Source organism: Rattus norvegicus, chromosome 10 (assembly GCF_036323735.1).
Source record: "Rattus norvegicus strain BN/NHsdMcwi chromosome 10, GRCr8, whole genome shotgun sequence".
Lineage (NCBI taxonomy): Eukaryota > Metazoa > Chordata > Mammalia > Rodentia > Muridae > Rattus > Rattus norvegicus.
Window position 1 is genome coordinate 35,857,376 of NC_086028.1, and position 20,496 is coordinate 35,877,871.

Below are 20,496 nucleotides of genomic sequence, written 5' to 3' on the forward strand. Positions count from 1 at the left end.
CATATCAGTACGAAGAGACACTGAAGAGGAGCTGGACCTACTCCAGTGACCCCTCCCAGATATTTTCTAGCTCTTGGTATTATTCAAGTCACCCAACAATTTTTTGGGCCTTTTCATCCAACTTTACACAAATATATTATAAATACAGAATAGTTAAGTCCATTGCCAGATAGGATCTGTGTTCTTCATGTCTATCCTCATCCTTTGATAAGAGTATATATATGAGCACAGAATATTATATTCAGAAGTCTTGGATTAATTTGAAGTTCCCCACTTTGAATTAGCCATTAATATGCAGTAAGGACAATCTTTCCCTTCCTTTGTAAGTCCTTAGGGAGTCAGAGGAAGAAGATAAACTCCCTCCTGAATCACCTGTAATAAGGCACTTTGGGGGCTCTCTTGCTTCTAGACATCATAAAACAAACAACATTCATGAAATGAAGCTATGTTCCAACCCTAAATGAAGGCAAACTATTTTTCCAGAAGCCCAGGTACAACACCCTCACCACAGAGAAGTGAGAACACAGGGGGCTGCCACCTACACAGAGGTAACCGTTGTTGATTAGCTTTTGCCTTAATTGAGCAAAGTTTCATGGCACTTGCTCTCATGCCTGGGAACAGTCAACAGTGAAGAAGGTAAGAAATTGACCTGTAGGAAAGACTATATCTCACCATCTCTATACCAAGTAGAAATCGTGTCTTTAATCAACCCTGGAACCAGGGCAGTGGTCCTGTTGTGTCCACAGTCACCCAGGTAACTGCAGATCCTCCACACCAAATGTTCCTCCAGATTTACTTTGTCCTCTACACAATGACTTTGTAAAGTGTGCTGCAAACTACCCCACATAAGACCTCAGGGTCACCCTAAGCTCCCAAACTGTAGAGGTTTTAAACATGTGAGTGCAAAGGATATAGACCACTTTGGGGAAATGGAGGTTCCAACCCTTGATGGCTGGACTCCTACCAATCTCTTTTCAGGTGGGCATTCATGGAGTATCAGTTTGCTTCCAAAGAGACAAGAGGGTGCCAGGACCAGAAACAAGGGATAGGAATTTAGATCAGTTCAGGCAGTTGGGTAAGATGAGGTTAGTTGGAATTGAGGAGTTGATTTGTCACCTATGTCATCTAGGACTGGGGCCAGCATGATACATGAATGGACTGGGGTCTTGTGCCTGTGTTTCCCAGTTCCTATGTTCTTCTATAAAATTATGCACAGAAATATGTGCATGGTAACAAAACTGAAAATTGTCTGGTGAAGAAGAAGACACTTCAGAGTAGGACAATTGTCCAGGGCTGGTGAAAGCCCAAAAGCTCAATGAGACCAGGTACACTGGAACATTTGTACAAAGACTAGGTTTTCAGCACATGCTCCATTTCCTGTCAGCCCTGGTGTGTTCTCTGTCCTTGTTCTCTCTCATATGATAAACTGCCATGGTGCTAATACTCAAACCCAGTGCCTTGTGCATGTAAAGTCAGTCCTTAACCACCAAATTATCTCCTAGGTTCTCTCAATGCCTCTCCCTCCGTGTTACTCTTCTGTTACTGTCTCCTTGGCACATTGTGACTTTACTCAGTGTGGGAAGGGCCTGATAGTCTATTGTGTGTTTTCTTAGTGTTCTGTCTGGTAGTGACTGTGATCAAATAAAATGTAGGACAGCCTGGTAGCTGTAACTACCATTTACCAGGGTCAGTCAGCCCCTGTGAACACACCTTCCCCCTGTTTCTCACTCTGTCACCTAGACTAGGTGATGGGGGAGACTGAGCAAACAGGATCCAGGATGGGAGCAGAAGCACCAGCCTCCTTTGTCTTTGTCTGTCCCAATTTCTTCTTGTGTAACAGAATAGAGAGGAGGGGATGTGGAAATCAGGATTGGGTTCCACTCAAAATACAAGGTTCTGTTCATAGGGAAAGGGTACTAATTGTTCTCTTGAGATTATTAAACAATGGTAGGTAATATCGACTCAAAGAGAATTTTTTAAATTCCATTTGATGATGTTATATTCTCCACACATTTTCCCTGTAAGCCAAGCACTCTTTGAAACTCTTAATAATTTTTGATACATCTCAATTGTCTCTTCATTGTCTTTCTTATTCTTCCTTCTTCCTTCCGTCTTGCTCATCTAACTTTCTTCCTTCTTCCCAGTATGCTTTTCTACCTGTTTGTACGTGCTTATACGAATGCACTTTTTGAGACAGGGTGTCATATACCTCCAGGCTTGTCTCAAATTATGTGATTGAAGAGGACCTTGGATTTCTGACCCTCTTGCCTTCACCTCCAGAGTGCTGGAATCACAGGTGTTCACCACCACCCCAGCCTTGTGCTGTGCACAGGTCAAGCCAGAGCCACATGGATGCTAAGCTAGTGCTCCACTGAGCTACAGCCTCAGTCATCCTGCTAAGCATCAAAGGAGGACCCCATAAACGCTGGGCAAGAACTCCACTAAGCTACAGCCCTGCCCATCCTCCTCTCCTTGGATCTTTAGAGCATTCTGGTGCATATCAGTATTATAGAAGGAGAGGATCTGGTCCTGATTATCTGGTGGTCTGACAAGGACAAAACAGCTCACTGCATGTGCAGCCTTCTCAATGCCTGAGCGGGCAACTGGACAACAACTTCTCAATTCTTCCATTTCACTTTGAATCTGAATGAAACTAAAAGGTACTCTTTAAGAATTCAAATTCAGTGATGGCTGCTATATCAGTACCAGGAGGTGGAGGCAAAGTTCAGTAATTCAGGGTTCATCTTTTGCTATGCAGAAATTTCAGGGCCACACTGGGCAACACTGGACCCTGTTTCAAAAAAAGAAAGAAAGAAAGAAAGAGAGAAAGAAAGAAAGAAAGAAAGAAAGAAAGAAAGAAAGAAAGAAAGAAAAGAAAAGAAAAGAAAAGAAGGAAGAAAAATCAAAACCATTAAGAATTTCTCATATTTTGTTTCTATTTCAAGGGATAAAATGAATGCTCTATATCTAATATTGCCTTTTCTTCACAGTCAGACCTCTGTTTTCATCTCAGCTTTTAGAACTGCTTCAGAGTCTCCACCACCCAGAGCACCAGACAGATCCTAGAAAGGGTAACAGGTAGGAAGCATTCACACTGTGGACATTTCCCCCAATGACTCCAGGACCAAATTAACAGGGCACCATGGTGATCAGAACCACCTGCATGGAGCAGAGAATGTTTTCTCTTGTGTTTGGGGAGTCCCCTATCTCTGCTGTGCTTCCTAGTCTGCTGGGGACATGTGTAAACTTACTACAGAGGAAGGCTCTTAAGGGACACAGAAGAAGTCAGCATAGAGAGCTGCCATAGGGCATTTTCTATAGCACAGTGGTTTTTCATTGATTATTAGTATTTCCACTTTCGTGACTGACTGACACCCTATGAGAATGTGTGGAGAATTGTTCTCAGACTAACATTTCCTAAGAGTCCGAAATCCAGATTTCTTATGAAAATTTTAAACTATTTGCCTGAGTGAACTGTCTTGCAGAACATTAAAAAATCTGTATTTATCAGTTTCCATTGTTGTAAGTCACATCTGAGGCAGTCAACTTGAGAGGTGGAAGGTTGATTTGTGCTCATGGTTTTAGAGGGGGTTTACTCCAGAATCAAGTCTTTCCTTTGTTTGTGGCCTATAGAGAGAGAGCACATGCTGGTAACATTTGTGTGATGTAACAAAGCCCTATATGTTGTGGACAGGACAAGAAAGAGGAGAGGGGAAGGACTGGAGTCCCCTCAAGCACACAACCCAATGGCCAGAAGACCTACCAGAAGTTCAACTCCAAAAAATTTATCTGTGTGTCTGTCTACCATCTGTCTATTTATCATGTATACATCTCCCAGCTACCTATCAGCTATCTATCATGCAGCTATCATCTAGTTATCTATCATCTATCATCTCTCTACTATCTATCAATCATGTATTTACTTATCTATCAATCTATCATCAGTTATCTATCATCTATCTATCATCTCTTCATTGATCTAAAATTTATCATCTACCTATCTGTCAATGTATCATCTACCTATCATCTATCTGTCATCTTTTACTCATCTATTTATCTATCATCTATTTGTCTATCGTCTATCTACATAACTATCCCTTATCTATCATCTATCTATATGTCTATCTACCTATCTACCTATTTATCCATTTATCGCCTCTCTTTTTATTTAGATGTGTATCCATCTAATATCTATCATCTACCTATCTATTTTTCATCTATCTATTATCTATCAGTCAACCAATCATTTATCTACCTATGCACCTATCATTTATCTATTATCTATTTATCATCTAATTACCTACCTATCCATCATCATCCATCATCTAACTATACTCTTTCTGTCTCTGTCTCTCATCTCTGTATCATATCTATCTATCTATCATCTATATATATCATCTCTATACCTATATACAATTCTACCTTTTTATCCATCTATCTATCATTTATTCATTTTAGTGTATATGACTATTTTGCCTGCCATCTATGCACTGCAAATCTGTGTGAAGTACCCATGGAGGCCAGAACACAGCATCACATCCTCTAAAACTGGAAGTACTTATTTTGAGCTGCCATGAGCAGCCAGCACTCTTGTCCAGCCCAGACATGGCTCAAGGCCCATGCCCTGCTTCTTCGTTTACCACTTCCCAGCAGATCACCCTGGAAACCACAAAACCATAGAATCCTTCTGGGAACCTCCAGACACAATCTCATAGAAGTACACATGGTGGGGAGGTATAATTTTAGAAACCAGTTTACCCGCCTCTGATCTGAGTAGTCAGAGATGCTGTGTTACTAGGAGGCTCTACATGCCATCCTCTTTCCTTGTGTCACAGAAGAAACTCCTATAGACTTTAGACTTGTCAACACTGACCCTGGGTGAACACTGTAAGGGTCAACTATCAATTCTAACTATGCATAACTACATCTCATGCTTGAAATGTCTGTTTTATTTTACTTTATTTAAAAAAATTGTGTGTGGGAGGCCAGAAGAGGGCACTGGATCCCTGGGAGCTGGAGATACAAATAGTGGTTAACCTCCTGCTTTTGGTGCTGAGAACGGTTCTCCTGTACACTGAACGAGTAGGAAGTCCTGTTAAGCGCTGAGACCTCTCAGTTTTATTTCTCGAATGGGCTGCTTAATTACAACCTGACGTTTCTACTGCAGCTGCATTTTTATGTTGCTGGATTTTAGTGTGCAAGGCCTTTCTGAACATTCTTTCCTTTGACTACATTCTTGGGCAACTACTATGTGTCAGGCATTGCTCCAGGCACTGAACAGTGACTGAGACAAACGTGTCTCTGTTCTGGGGAATGCATAACCTCATGAGGAAAACACAACATAAATGACTGAACGAGGAAACAAATTTCATAGAGATGTAAGTAAGGAGCTTGCGCACAAAGGAACACATTGAAATTCCAGACATAGTCTGGTGATGTATCTCAGAAGGTAATCCTGGCTATGTTCCGTAATTAATGATCAATGGGGAGGGCCTAGCTCATTGTAGCTGGGGCAAACCCTGAGCTGAAGGCCCTGGATCAATAAGGAAGCAGACTGAGCAAGCCACTAAGCAGCACCCCTTCACGGCTTCTGCATCTGCCATAGTTAGGGTTACTATTTCTGTAATAAAACTCCATGACCAACACAACTTGGGGAGGTAAAGGTTTATTTTTCTTAGACCTCCACATTACTGTTCATCATTGGAGGAAGTCAGGACAGGAACTCAAACAGGACAGGAACCTGGAGGCAGAAGCTGATGCCATGGAAGGTTGCTGCTTTCTGGATTGCTCCCCTCGACTTGATTGGCCAAGTTTCTTATAGAATCCAGAACACATGGCTCAGGGTTGGTACTAACCACAATGCCCCTCACCCCCTTCAATCACTATTTGAGAAAATGCCCTACATATCTGACTGCACCTTGATCTTATGGTTGAGTTTTCTCAGTTACAGCTCTCTACTGTCCTATGACCACAGCCTGTGTCAAGTTTACATAAAACTCTCCAGCACACAATTTGAGCTTGGTCATCTGAGTCCCATCCCTAGAGCCAATAGTAGAGGGAGAGAACTAACTCCTTAAAGTTCTCCTGTGACTTATACAGACACACACACACACACACACACACACACACACACACACACACACACATATATATATATATATATATATAGAGAGAGAGAGAGAGAGAGAGAGAGAGAGAGAGAGAATGAAATAAAAGAACAACAATAAAGAATATAGGGCAAGGAAGAGGCTTTTGTTAAGAAGTTCCCATTTAAAACAAAAAAAAAAAAAAAACAAAAAAAAAAAAAAGAAGTTCCCATTTGACTGGAGACAAAACAAAAAGAATCCCAGGCCAAAATTACAGGCATCACAAAGGCCCCAAGGCAGGAAGGGCTTGAAATCTGGTGAGCCTGGCAGGAGATGCAGTAAGAAAAGTGAGTGAAAATCAGGGAACAGAAGACTTGGTACACTTTGGTGGAGAGTTAACTTCAGCACTGGGGCGTTTTAAGCAGCTGAATGTTTCAATCCCTTTGAGCATTTAATTGAGGAGATGCTGAAGCTTGGGGAGGGTGTGAGGTGCGGGCTGACACATTCTGGGCCTTCTTGAAACCCTGCTGTGAAAAACAAGTACTATACTGCCTCTTGGTTTGGTTTCATTGGAACAGACTCTTCAATGTGTTTTTCTTAATTAGGGTTTTACTGCTGTGAACAGGCAACATGACCAAGGCAAGACTTAGAAGGACTACATTTAATGGAGGTTCATTTAAAGGTTCAGATGTTCAGTCTGTTTTCATGAGGGCAAGACGATTGCAGTGTCCAATCAGTCATGGCTGCAGGAGGAGCTGAGAGGTCTAGGTATTCATATGTAGGCTTCTAGTGGAAGACTGATAACAGGAAGCAGGGATGAGGGAGGATATTGAGCCCACAACCACAGTGACCCACCTACTCCAACAGGGATACAGTTTCTAATAGTGCCAGACACTGAGTCAAGCATCTACAAACCATCAAATGGTAAGACACTGTGTGACACAGGGAGACACACAGAGCAGAAGACTGCTCTGAAATTCTCCAGGGAGCAGTGTGTTGGGCCATGCATGGAGCAATGGCTTTGTGCATGTGTCTATTACAGCCTGGTCACACACTGCTTCTGAGCATTCTGGAAATGTTTGCCAGCACTTTCCCACTGTGCTCTCCCTCCTCACTGTGGGTGCTCTGAAGCCAGGGCTCATTTCCTAGTGTCCTCTCACTTCACAGCTGCTGTGTGATAAGGAGGAGTTCACTGTGTGGCCAAAGCCCTAGTTCCCAAGCCTTTGCCTTCAGCACATAGCATCTGAGGACCAACCAGGCTGTGCTCACCGGATGCCAGAGAGAGCAGAGCTGTGGACTCAGACCCTGGTGGATTTGAAGTCCTTTGTCCCTCCAGTGTCAGTGTCTTCCATTTGAAGACTAGACACAAGGAAAGAGCTCATATGGTGAGAATGAGGAAAATCGCACTTGATCTCTAGCACAATGAAACTCAATTAAACTATGGTTATTACAGGCTAAAGCATGGGTCACAACCCCTTGGAGGCTGGGCAACCCTTCTACAGGGATCAAGTAAGACCATCAGAAATCATAGACATTTACATTATGATTCATAACATTATCAAAATTACACTTACGAAGTAGCAACGAAAATGAGCTCATGGTCGGGGGTCACCACAGCCTGAGGAACAGTATTAAAGGGTCACGGCAGTAGGAAAGCTGAGAACCACTGGGTTAGAGAGATGGCTCTGTATGTATTGCTTGTCAGACAAGCATGAGCACCTGAGCTTGATGTTCTAAGTCCCCTTGGGCAAACAGACAAGCATAGCTTGACAGGAAGGTAATTCCAGTGTTGGGAAGGCAGAGAGGGGGATGATTGGGGCTCACTGGTCAGCCACCTGAGAAAAACTGGCAATGTTCAGAACCCAAGAGACTCTGTCTCAAAAAAAAAGGAGGGCAAGACCTCTATTAATAAGGAAGGGTAAGCTGGAGAGAGGATTCAGGAGGAAAAAACACATGGATTTTCCAGAGGACTCAAGTTCAGTTCCTACCACATATGGTGACTCACACCTACCTATTACTCCAGCATCAGGGAAAATGATTCCCTCTTCTGGACACACACACACACACACACACACACACACACACACACACACACACACATTCTGTTGTGGTAGGAAGCTCTTACATATAAGCTGTGACCTGATTCTGAACACACAATGGATTGCAGTGTCTCACCCGTTCCCTCCAGGAGCCTGAAACGCTGGAAGATGTCCAAGTGGGGAGAGAATGAGACTGGAGTCAGTGAATTTCTCCTGCTCGGTATCACCAATGACCCACAACAGCAACGAATCCTCTTCTGGGCTTTCTTGTGCATGTACCTAGTCACGGTGGCTGGGAACACACTCATCTTCATGGCCATCAGCTCTGACCCTCGCTTACACACCCCCATGTACTTCTTCCTTGCCAACCTTTCTTTCAATGAAGTCTGCTTCACCACCAATCTCATCCCCAGGCTCTTGGCTAGCCACGTGTCTGGAATAGGAACCATCTCTTATGCCCACTGCCTCACTCAGATGTACTTTCTAATTTCCTTTGCCGATGTGGACTTCTGTCTGCTAACTGCCATGGCACTGGACAGATTTGTGGCCATCTGCTACCCACTACAATATCACACAATCATAACACCCCGGCTCTGTGTGGGGCTGGCAGCTGTTGTGTGGATAAGCTGTGGGCTCATAGCTCTAGTGCACACACTCTTCATGAGCAGACTGACCTTCTGCTCCTCGATTCCAGAGATCTCTCACTTCTACTGTGATCCTTACCTGCTCATGAAGTTGGCCTGTTCAGACACTCGAGTTGATCAACTTCTCTTCCTGGGAGCCGTGGTCCTTTTTGTGGCCCCCTGCATTCTCATTGTGTTCTCTTATGCTCGAATTGCTGTCGCAGTCTTTCAGATACCTTCTGCCAAGGGCAGGCACAAGGCATTTTCCACGTGTAGCTCCCACTTAACTGTGGTCATTTTGTTCTATGGGACAGTTCTGGGGATCTACATACGACCTCCAGACTCCTTCTCCACCCAGGATACAGTAGCCACCATCATGTATACTGTGGTTACTCCCATGCTGAACCCCTTCATTTACAGCCTGAGGAACAAGGACATGAAGGAGACGGTGACAAGGCTCCTCCATAGATGTTCAAAGTCCTCATAGCATGGACATATCTGCTTGTGCCAGGATGTCTCAGATTGTAAGACATGGGGACTGACCTTGAATGTCACCTGCACTCTCTCCTCCCTCTCAGCCACTCTGACTGTGTTTTTGAAAAAAAAAGAACTTCCAGACATTAAAATAGAATATCACTATTATTAGGAAAGACACTTAAATCTCAGTTCAGGGGAAAAGAAAATCCTGATTATATTTAGTTAAACCACACTAGAGTTCATGAGTATCATTATTTCTATAATGACAAATCCAGAGTAGAAAATGCAAAGCCAGAAATGAGGTTTCATCCAGGCCTGTCCCCCATGATCCCTGCTTTAGGCCTGACCTAGTAGGGTCTTTCCTCTTGTTGGTTCTTCTTGAGGCAGTGAAGGAGCAAGACTGTCAAAGGAGTGTACGACTTTGTTTTAGGAAATATTTAGGTTCCATGTATAATAATAAAAATTTATTTAAGTCTATGTTATTATGGTACTTTAGTTGTCCTGTTTTCTGTGATCCTGTGAGGCCAGAAACTGCAGTCTATGACACTCAGCATTTCATCCTAAAATAGCAGGAGATTAAGTAAAAGATGAATTGCTAGCGTGTTTTCCCTTTTGTCCAGATCCTTCTTGCTTTTCAGGGTAAAGGGAAGTTTGGAGCAATAAATTTCTATTGAACCAAGAGACGAGAATAATACTTGCAGAAGGACTACTTTTACATAGGCAATTTGCATAAACTCTCATGAAGAGATTCATATATAAGAATTTATACACTTCCATTCTTACACGTTGGGTCCACCTTACATGCAGTGTCACAATTACATACTTACATACACTTATCCATACTTACATATGCATATGGAGCAAAAGACCAAGCACCAGTGTAGAAAGAACTCACTCATTCTGGATAAACATATGAGCTAAATCTTTATTGCATGGAGAAAGAAAAGGCTTCTACCCTTTTAATGCTAAATGAACTAAATCCAAGGTTGTAAGAAGAAAATTTCATTCCTTTAATAAGAGTAAGTCTGCCTTGTTATTATGAAAAGACCTGTTCTGTCCCATGGTAAGGAGAAGCCTGGCTACTCCTTCTGCTCACTGAAGTGTCTTCTTTTTCCTCTTTCCCTTTGCATTCTGCACATTGATCTCTTAGTTTTTTTTTTTTTTTTTTTTTTGGTTCTTTTTTTCGGAGCTGGGGATCGAACCCAGGGCCTTGCGCTTCCTAGGTAAGCGCTCTACCACTGAGCTAAATCCCCAACCCGATCTCTTAGTTTTTCATGTTATGTATAGTTTCTAAGTTATTCCACTCTACATTCTCTTTCTAAACTTTCTCTCTCCTCTTGCTCTGATGTCATAATAATGTTCTTATTCTCAAGGCCTTTTCCCCCAATGCTGTGACTATCCTTCTAAATTCTTCTTGAGTTAACTTCTGTCTAAAAAGTATTCTGTCTAAAATCTTCTCCTCAGCTCCATTCTTACTCTTCTCTTTGTCCTCAGCACTTAAAACATCTTTCAGAATACATGATCACATGTTAAAAAGCTTATCACAAGTTCACACATAAAATCAAATCATAAATCGAAATAGAACCTTACAACAGAGAATGTTTACATGCATATCCTTATCTGGCTAAGCACCATCACCTGTCACAGCTCCACAGAAAGTTAAAAACCATACCTAAGTTACTTGAGTAGTTCTGTATAAACAAACACAGTCAATATGTTTTCTTCTGACCTACCGCCTATAACAAATCATTAGTTACCTTTTTATGACCTTTAGGTAATTGTTTTGTAACATCTTGGAAAGTGCTTTGAGTAGGAGAAAGTCTGGTTACTATCTAAAAGCATTTAATTTGCTTTAATTTGTGACATATCAGAGACTGACAGAGTTCTTATTGTAGTTCTGACGATCAGAAATGGATGTAATAGCAGTTCCGCAATAAAAGAGCTTAATAATCACTGATATAACTTTAGGAAATCTTATAAGATCATCACTAAGACTTAAGTCATCTATTTGTCTATGTAGTGTCACTATAAGAGAGTATATCTGCATAGATTTGTAGACATCTGTTCAAAAAGACAAGCTAATGCCCATTGATTATTATATATATTTAATAATAACATGAAATCATATAAATAACAGGAAAACTTCCTAAAATAAAAATTTTTTAGTCCTTGTCTATGAGAGTAAGTCTTTTGCAGATCCGATGCAGACCATGTCAGGAAGATTGCCTGCTAGTTATTAGCTTGTCCTATTGTGGGTCCTGAAATGTTCCTAGTAAAACAAATTAACACCAATGTTTACTAGGTGGCTAATGTAGCAATTGACATCCTGAAACATCCCAGGCAAGGAAAGGAAAGGCAAAGAGGGCTTCCCAAAAACATTCTGAGAAACTTCACTTGCCAACCATTGGCCACATGGCAGTGACTCTCAGAGAAGCCTATGGGAAACAGCTGTGGGTTTGGTCATGACTGCTATTATCCAGCCTTTCATTGGCTAGAGTTAGGCTCATTGCAACTCAAAGTAGAGTAGAATTCCTCTTAGAAAGGAAAAGAAGGGTCAAACAACAAGCAGGCAATAGGTTGGACACACATCCAATCTTGTCTTTCAATTCCAGGTGAGGTGAGCACAAGCATCTATCTGTCTTTCTGCTACCTGACTGTGGATGTGACAAGACCAGCTGCCTCATACACCACCACCACTGCATTTCTCTATGGTAGACTGTGTGCCCTCAAACCATGAACCATAACAAACAATTCTTTAAGCTACTTTTGTTACACACTTTGTCATATCAGTAAGAAGAGACACTGAAGAGGAGTTGGACCTAGTCCAGTGACCCCTCCCCGACATTTTCTAGCTCTTGGTGTCATTCAAGACACCCAACAATTTTTTGGGCCATTTCACCCAACTTTAAAGAAATACATTCTAAATACAGAATACTTAGGTTCACTGCCAATTAGGACCTGTGTTCTTCATGTCTCACCTCATCCTTTGATAAGGGTATATAAATGAGCACAGAATATTATATTCAGAAGACTTGGATTACTTTGAAGTTCCCCACTTTGAATTAGCCATTAATATGCAGTAAGGACAATCTTTCCCATCCTTTATAAGTCCTTAGGGCGTCAGAGGAAGCAGGCAAAAATCCCTCCTGAATCACCTGTAATAAGGGACTTTGGGGGTTCTCTCGCTTCCAGACATCATAAAACAAACAACATTCATGAAATGAAACTATGTTCCAGTCCTAAATGAAGGCAATCTATTCTTTCAGGAGCCCACGTACAACACCCTCACCACAGAGAAGTGAGAACACAGGGGGCTGCCACCTACACAGAGGTAATTGTTCTTGGTTAGCTTTTGCCTTTATCGCTCAAAGTTTTGTGGCACTTGCTCCCATGCCTGGGAATAGTCAACTTTAAAGAAGGTAAGGAATTGAACTGTGGGAATGAATATACCTCACCATCTCTATACCAAGTAGAAAACATGTCTTTGATCAACCCTGGAACCAGGGCACTTGTCCTCTTATGTCCACAGTCACACAGGTAACTGCAGATCCTCCACCCCAAAAGTTCCCCCATATTTACTTTATTTTTTACAAAATGACTTTGTAAAGTGTGCTTCAAGCTATCCTGCATAAGACCCCAGGGCCACCATAAGCCCCCAAACTGTAGAGGTTTTAAACATGTGAGTGGAAAGGAAATAGACCACTTTGGGGAAATGGAGGTTCCAATCCCTGATGGGAGACATGTGTTAGAAGGGTCAGATAGGTTTCAGCAATGGGCTGCATGGGTAGCAGGTGGAACCATTCATGTCACCTCCCATGACTCCTGCCAATCTCCTCTGTTCAGGTGGGCATTCATGGAATATCAGTTTGCTTCCAGAGAGACATAAGGGTGCCTGGGCCAGAATCAAGGGATAGGAATTCAGACCAGTTCAGGCAGTTGGGTAAGATGAGGTTAGTTGGATTTGAGGAGTTGATTTGTCACCTATGTCACCTAGGACTGGGGCCAGCATGCTACATGAATGGACTGGGGTCTTTTGCCTGTGTTTCCCAGTTCCTATGTTCTTCTATAAAATTAGCCACAAAGATATGTGCATGGTAACAAAACTGGAGGTTGTCTGGTGAAGGAGAAAGACACTTCAGAGTAGGACAATTGTCCAGGGCTGGTGAAAGCCCAAAAGCTCAATGAGACCAGGTACACTGGAACATTTGTACAAAGACTAGGTTTTCAGCACATGCTCCATTTCCTGTCAGCCCTGGTGTGTTCTCTGTCCTTGTTCTCTCTCATATGGTAAACTGCCATGGTGCTAATACTCAAACCCAGTGCCTTGTGCATGTAAAGTCAGTCCTGAACCACCAAATTATCCCCTAGGTCCTCTCAATGCCTCTCCCTCCATGTTGCTCCTCTGTTACTGTCCCCTTGGCCACATTGTGACTTTACTCAGTGTGGGAAGGGCCTGATAGTCTATTGTGTGTTTTCTTAGTGTTCTGTCTGGTAGTGACTGTGATCAAATAAAATGTAGGACAGCCTGGTAGCTGTAACTACCATTTACCAGGGTCAGTCAGCCCCTGTGAACACACCCTCCCCCTGTTTCTCACTCTGTCACCTAGACCAGGTGATGGGGGAAACTGAGCAAGCAGGATCCAGGATGGGAGCAGAAGCACCAGCCTCCTTTGTCTTTGTCTGTCCCAACTTCTTCTTGTGTAACAGAATAGAGAGGAGGGGATGTGGAAATCAGGATTGGGTTCCACTCAAAATACAAGGTTCTGTTCAAAGGGAAAGGGTGCTAATCATTCTCTTGAGATTATTAAACAATGGTAGGTAATATTGACTTTCAAAGAGAATATTTTTAAATTCCATTTGATTATGTTATATTCTCCATACATTTTTCCTGTAAGCCAATCACACTTTGAGACTCTTTTTTTAAAAATATTTTATTTATTTTATTATATATGAGTACACTGTAGCTGTCTTCAGACACAGCAGAAGAGGGCATCAGATCTCATTACAGATGGTTGTGAGCCACCATGTGGTTGCTGAGATTTGAACTCAGGACCTTGGGAAGAGCAGTTGGTGCTCTTAACCACTGAGCCATCTCTCCAGCCCACACTTTGAGACTCTTAAAAATGTTTGATACATCTCAATTGTCTCTTCATTGTCTTTCTTATTCTTCCTTCTTCCTTCTCTCTTGCTCCTCTAACTTCCTTCCTTCTTTCCTGTATGCCTTTCTACCTGTTTGTATGTGCATATATGAATGCACTTTTTGAGACAGGTTGTCATATACCTCCAGGCTTGTCTCAAATTATGTGATTGAAGAGGACCTTGGATTTCTGACCCTCTTGCCTTCACCTCCAGAGTGCTGGAATCACAAGTGTTCACCACCACTCCAGCCTTGTGCTGTGCACAGGTCAAGCCAGAACCTCATGGATGCTAGGCTAGTGCTCCACCGAGCTACAGCCTCAGTCATCCCGCTAAGCATCAAAGGAGGACCCCATAAACGCTGGGCAAGAACTCCACAGAGCTGCAGCCTGCCCATCCTCCTCTCCTTGGATCTTTAGAGCATTCTGGTACATATCAGTATTATAGAAGGAGAGGATCTGGTCCTGATTATCTGGTGGTCTGACAAGGACAAAACAGCCCACTGCATGTGCAGTCTTCTCAATGCCTGAGTGGGCAACTGAACAACAACTTCTCATTTCTTCCATTTCACTTTGAACCTGAATGAAACTAAAAGGTACTCTTTAAGAATTCAAATTCAGTGATGGCTGCTACATCAGTACCAGGAGGTGGAGGCAAAGTTCAGTAATTCAGGGTGCATCTTTTGCTATGTAGAAATTTCAGGGCCACACTGGGCAACACTGGACCCTGTTTCAAAAAAAGAAAGAAAGAAAGAAAGAAAGAAAGAAAGAAACAAAGAAACAAAGAAACAAAGAAAGAAACAAAGAAATAAAGAAATAAGGGAAGAAAGAAAGAAAAGAAAAGAAAAGAAAAGAAGGAAGAAAAAATCAAAACCATTAAGAATTTCTTATATTTTGTTTCTATTTCAAGGGATAAAATGGATGCTCTATATCTAATATTGCCTTTTCTTCACAGTCAGACCTCTGTTTTCATCTCAGCTTTTAGAACTGCTTCAGAGTCTCCACCACCCAGAGCACCAGACAGATCCTAGAAAGGGTAACAGGTAGGAAGCATTCACACTGTGGAACTTTCCCCCAATGACTCCAGGACCAAATAGCAAGAGACCATGGTGATCAGAACCACCTGCATGGAGCAGAGAATGTTTTCTCTGGTGTCTGGGGAGTCCCCTATCTCTGCTGTGCTTCCTAGTCTACTGGGGACATGTATAAACTTACTACAGAGGAAGGCTCTTAAGGGACACAAAGGAAGTCAGCATAGAGAGCTGCCATAGGGCATTTTCTATAGCACAGTGGTTTTTCATTGATTATTAACATTTCCACTTTTGTGACTGACTGACACCCTATGAGAATGTGTGGAGAATGTGTGTTCTCAGACTAACATTTCCCAAGAGTCTGAAATCCAGATTTCTCATGAAATTTTTTAACTATTTGTCTGTGTGAAATATTTTGCAGAACATTAAAAATCTGTATTAATCAGTTTCCATTGCTGTAAGTCACATCTGAGGCAATTGACTTGAGAGATGAGAGGTTGATTTGGGATCATGTTTTTAGAGGGGATTTGCTCCAGAATCAAGTGTTTTCCTTTGTTTGCGGCCTATGGGGAAGCAGCACATGGTTGTAACATTGATGTGATGTAACAAAGACCTAATGTTGTGGCCAGCACTAAAAGAGGAGAGGGGAAGGACTAGGGTTCCCTCAAGCACACAACCCAATGGCCAGAACACATTCAGCAGCTCAACTCCAAAAAATTTATCTGAGTGCCTATCCACTATCTATCTATCATCTATACATCTCCCAGCTTTCACGTAGCTATCATCTAGTTATCTATCATCTATCATTTCTCTACCTATCAATCACCTATTTACCTATGATCTATAAATCTATCATCTCTCATCTATCACCTATCTATCATCTCTTCATCCATCTAATATTCATCATCTACCGTGTATCATCTACCTATCATCTATCTGTCATTTTTCTCTCATCTATCTATTTATCTATCATCTATCTATTTGTCTATCATCTGTCTACATAACTATCCATTATCTGTCATCTATCTATATATTTATCTACGTATCTACCTATTTATCCATTTATCATCTCTTTTTATCATTTATTGTCTATCTATTGTCTACCTATTTATTATGCATCCATCTAGTATCTATCATCTACCTGTTTCTCTTTCATCTATTATCTCTCAGTCAATCATTTATTTACCTATGTACCTATCATTTATCTACTATCTATTTATCATCTACCTACCTACTATCATCATCTATCATCTAACTATTCTCTCTCTCTCTCTCTCTCTCTCTCTCTCTCATCTCTGTATCATATCCATGTATCTATCATCTATATATATCATCTATATACAATTCTACCTTTTTATCCATCTATCTATCTATCATCTATTCATTTTAGTGCATATGACTATTTTGCCTGCCATCCATGCACTGCAAAAACTATGTGAAGTACCCATGGAGGCCAGAACGGAGCATCACATCCTCTAAGACTGGAAGTACTTATTTTGAGCTGCCATGAGCAGTCAGCACTCTTGTCCAGCCCAGACATGGCTCAAGGCCCATGCCCTGCTTCTTCATTTACCACTTCCCAACAGATCACCCTGGAAACCACAAAACCATAGAATCCTTCTGGGAATCTCCAAGCACAATCTCATAGAAGTACACATGGTGGGGAGGTATAATTTTAGAAACCAGTTTACCCGCCTCTGATCTGAGTAGTCAGAGATGCTGTGTTACTAGGAGGCTCTACATGCCATCCTCTTTCCTTGTGTCACAGAAGAAACTCCTATAGGCCTTAGACTTGTCAAGAGTGGCTCTGGCTGAACAGTGTAAGGGTCAACTCTCAATTCTAACTATATAGGACTGCATCTCATGCTTTAAATATCTGTTTTACATTATTTTATTTTTAAAAAAATTGTGTGTGGGGGGGGGCAGAAGAGGGCACTGGATCCCCGGGAGCTGGAGATACAGACAGTGGTTATCCTCCTGCTTTGGATGCTGAAAACTGTTCTCCTGTACTCACAAAGAGTAGGAAGTCCTCTGAAGCACTGAGACCCTCAGTTTTCTTTCTTCAGTGCGCTGCTTTATTACAACCTGACATTTCTTCTGCAGCTGCATTTTTGCTGGATTTTAGTGTGCAAGAATGTTGTGAACATTCTTTCCTTTGACTACTTTCTTGGGCACCTACTATGTGTCAGGCATTGTTTCTGGCACCGAGTAGTGACTGAGACAGTTGTGTCTCTCTTCTGGGAAATGCACAGCCTCATGAGGAAAACATGCCATAAATGACTCAACAAGAATACAAATTTGCACGGAAATACAAGTAAGGAGCTTGCACACAAAGGAACACATATTGAAATTGCAGACAGAGGCCAGCAAGGTGGTTCAGCTATGTCCTTAGTTACTGATTGATGGGAGGGCCTAGCACATTGTAGATGGGACCAACCCTGAGCTGAAGGTCCTGGATCAATAAGGAAGCAGACTGAGCAAGCCACTAAGCAGCACCCCTTCATGGCTTCTGCATCTGCCATAGTTAGGACTACTATTTCTGTAATAAAACTCCATCACCAACACAACTTGGGGACGTAAAGGTTATTTCTCTTAGACCTCCACATTACTGTTCATCATCGGAGGAAGTCAGGACAGGAACTCAAACAGGACAGGAACCTGGAGGCAGAAGCTGATGCCATGGAAGGTTGCTGCTTTCTGGATTGCTCCCCTTGACTTGATTGGCCAAGTTTCTTATAGAATCCAGAACACATGGCCCAGGGTTGGTACTAACCACAATGCCCCTCACCCCCTTCAATCACTATTTGAGAAAATGCCCTACATATCTGACTGCACCCTGATCTTATGGTTGAGTTTTCTCAGTTACAGCTCTCTCCTTTCCTATGACCACAGCCTGTGTCAAGTTTACATGAAACTCTACAGCACAAAATTTGAGCTTGGTCGTCTGAGTCCCATCCCTAGAGCCAATAGTAGAGGGAGAGAACTAAGTCTTTAAAGTTCTCCTGTGACTTATACACACCCGCACGCACGCACGCATGCAAAGAGAGAGAGAGAGAGAGAGAGAGAGAGAGAGAGAGAGAGAGAGAGAGAGAGAGAGAGAATGAAATAAAAGAACAACAATAAAGAAAGTAGGGCAAGGAAAAGGCTTTTGTTAAGATGTTCCCATTTTACTGGAGATGAAACAGAAAGAATTCCAGGCCAACATCACAAAGGCCCCAAGGCAGGAAGGGCTTGAAGTCTGGTGAGCCTGGCAGGAGATGCAGTGAGAAAAGTGAGTGAAATCAGGGAACAGAAGACTTGGTACATGTTGGTGGAGAGTTAACTTCAGCACTGGGGAGTTTTAAGAAACTGAGCGTCTCAATCCCTTTGAACATTTAATTGAGTAGATGCTTAAGTTGGGTTCTTGATATCATGCTGTGGAAAACAAGGGTGGTACTGTCAGTTGGATTGGTTTCATGGGGACAGACTCTTCAATGTATGTATCTTAATTAGGGTTTTCCTGCTGTGAACAGACATGACCAAGGCAAGACTTAAAAGAACACTTAATTGAGGCTGCCTTAAAGTTTCAGATGTTCACTCCATTTTCCTCAAGGCAAGAAGATGGTAGCATACAATCAGTCATGTGTGCAGGAGGAGCTGGGAGGTCTAGGTATTCATATGCAGGCTTTTAGTACAAGACTGACTACAGGAAGCTAGGATGAGAGGGGATATTGAGCCCACATCCACAGTGACCCACCTACTCCAACAGGGATACAGTTTCTAATAGTGCCAGACACTGAGTCAAGCATCTACAAACCATCAAATGGTAAGACACTGTGTGACACAGGGAGACACACAGAGCAGAAGACTGCTCTGAAATTCTCCAGGGAGCAGTGTGTTGGGCCATGCATGGAGCTATGGCTTTGTGCATGTGTCTATTACAGCCTGGTCATTCATTGCTTCTGAACATTCTGGAAATGTTTGCCAGTACTTTCCCACTGTGCTCTCCCTCCTCACTGTGGGTGCTCTGAAGCCAGGGCTCATTTCCTGGTGTCCTCTCACTTCACAGCTGCTGTGTGATAAGGAGGAGTTCACTGTGTGGCCAAAGCCCTAGTTCCCAAGTCTTTGCCTTCAGCACATAGCACCTGAGGACCAACCAGGCTGTGCTCACAGGATGCCAGAGAGAGCAGAGCTGTGGACTCAGACCCTGGTGGATTTGAAGTCCTTTGTCCCTCCAGTGTCAGTGTCTTCCATTTGAAGACTAGACACAAGGAAAGAGCTTTTATCGTGAGAATGAGGAAAATCGCACATGATCTCTAGCACAATGAAACTCAATTAAACCATGGTTATTACAGGCTAAAGCATGGGTCACAACTCCCTTGAAGACTGGGCAACCCTTCTACGGGGATCAACTAAGACCATCAGAAATCATAGACATTTACATTATGATTCATAACATTATCAAAATTACACTTATGAAGTAGCAACGAAAATGAGCTCATGGTCGGGGGTCACCACAGCCTGAGGAACAGTATTAAAGGGTCACTCACGGCAGTAGGAAAGCTGAGAACCACTGGGCTAGAGAGATGGCTCTGTATGTATTGCTTGTCAGACAAGCATGAGCACCTGAGCTTGATGTCCTAAGTCCCCTTGGGCAAATAGAGAATCACAGATGGACAGGACAATTCCAGTGCTGGGAAGGCAGACAAGGGGATCACTGGGGCTCACTGGTGAGCCAAGTGAGTGGAACTAGCAATTTTCAGACCACCAAGAGCCTCTGCCTCCAAAAAAGGGAGGGCAAAACCTGTGGTAATAAGGAAGGGTAAGCTGGAGAGAGGATTTAGGAGGAAAAAACACATGGATTTTCCAGAGGACTCAAGTTCAGTTCCTACATGTGGTGACTCACAGATACCTATAACTCCAGCATCAAGCAACCTGATTCCCTCTTCTGGACACACACACACACACACACACACACACACACACACACGTACGTACGTACGTACGTACACATTCTGTTCTGGTAGGAAGCTCTTACATATAAGCTATGACCTGATTCTGAACACACAATAAGTTGCAGTGCCTCACCCGTTCCCTCCAGGAGCCTGAAACGCTGGAATATGTCC

General features: G+C 42.5%; 1 protein-coding gene across 1 annotated transcript; it reads left to right on the plus strand.

Annotated features, from left to right (window-relative positions):
• The first annotated feature begins 8,293 nt into the window (after positions 1 to 8,293).
• On the plus strand, positions 8,294 to 9,235 carry Or1x2c (olfactory receptor family 1 subfamily O member 2C). Its single transcript, NM_001000784.1, has one exon. It carries the CDS (start codon positions 8,294 to 8,296, stop codon positions 9,233 to 9,235), a length of 942 nt encoding a protein of 313 aa, NP_001000784.1.
• Positions 9,236 to 20,496: the final 11,261 nt, after the last annotated feature.

What these genes read in the sequence shown, in the direction of transcription:
- Or1x2c (NM_001000784.1), top strand. Translation starts at nt 8,294, where the DNA reads ATGTCCAAGTGGGGAGAGAATGAGACTGGAGTCAGTGAATTTCTCCTG.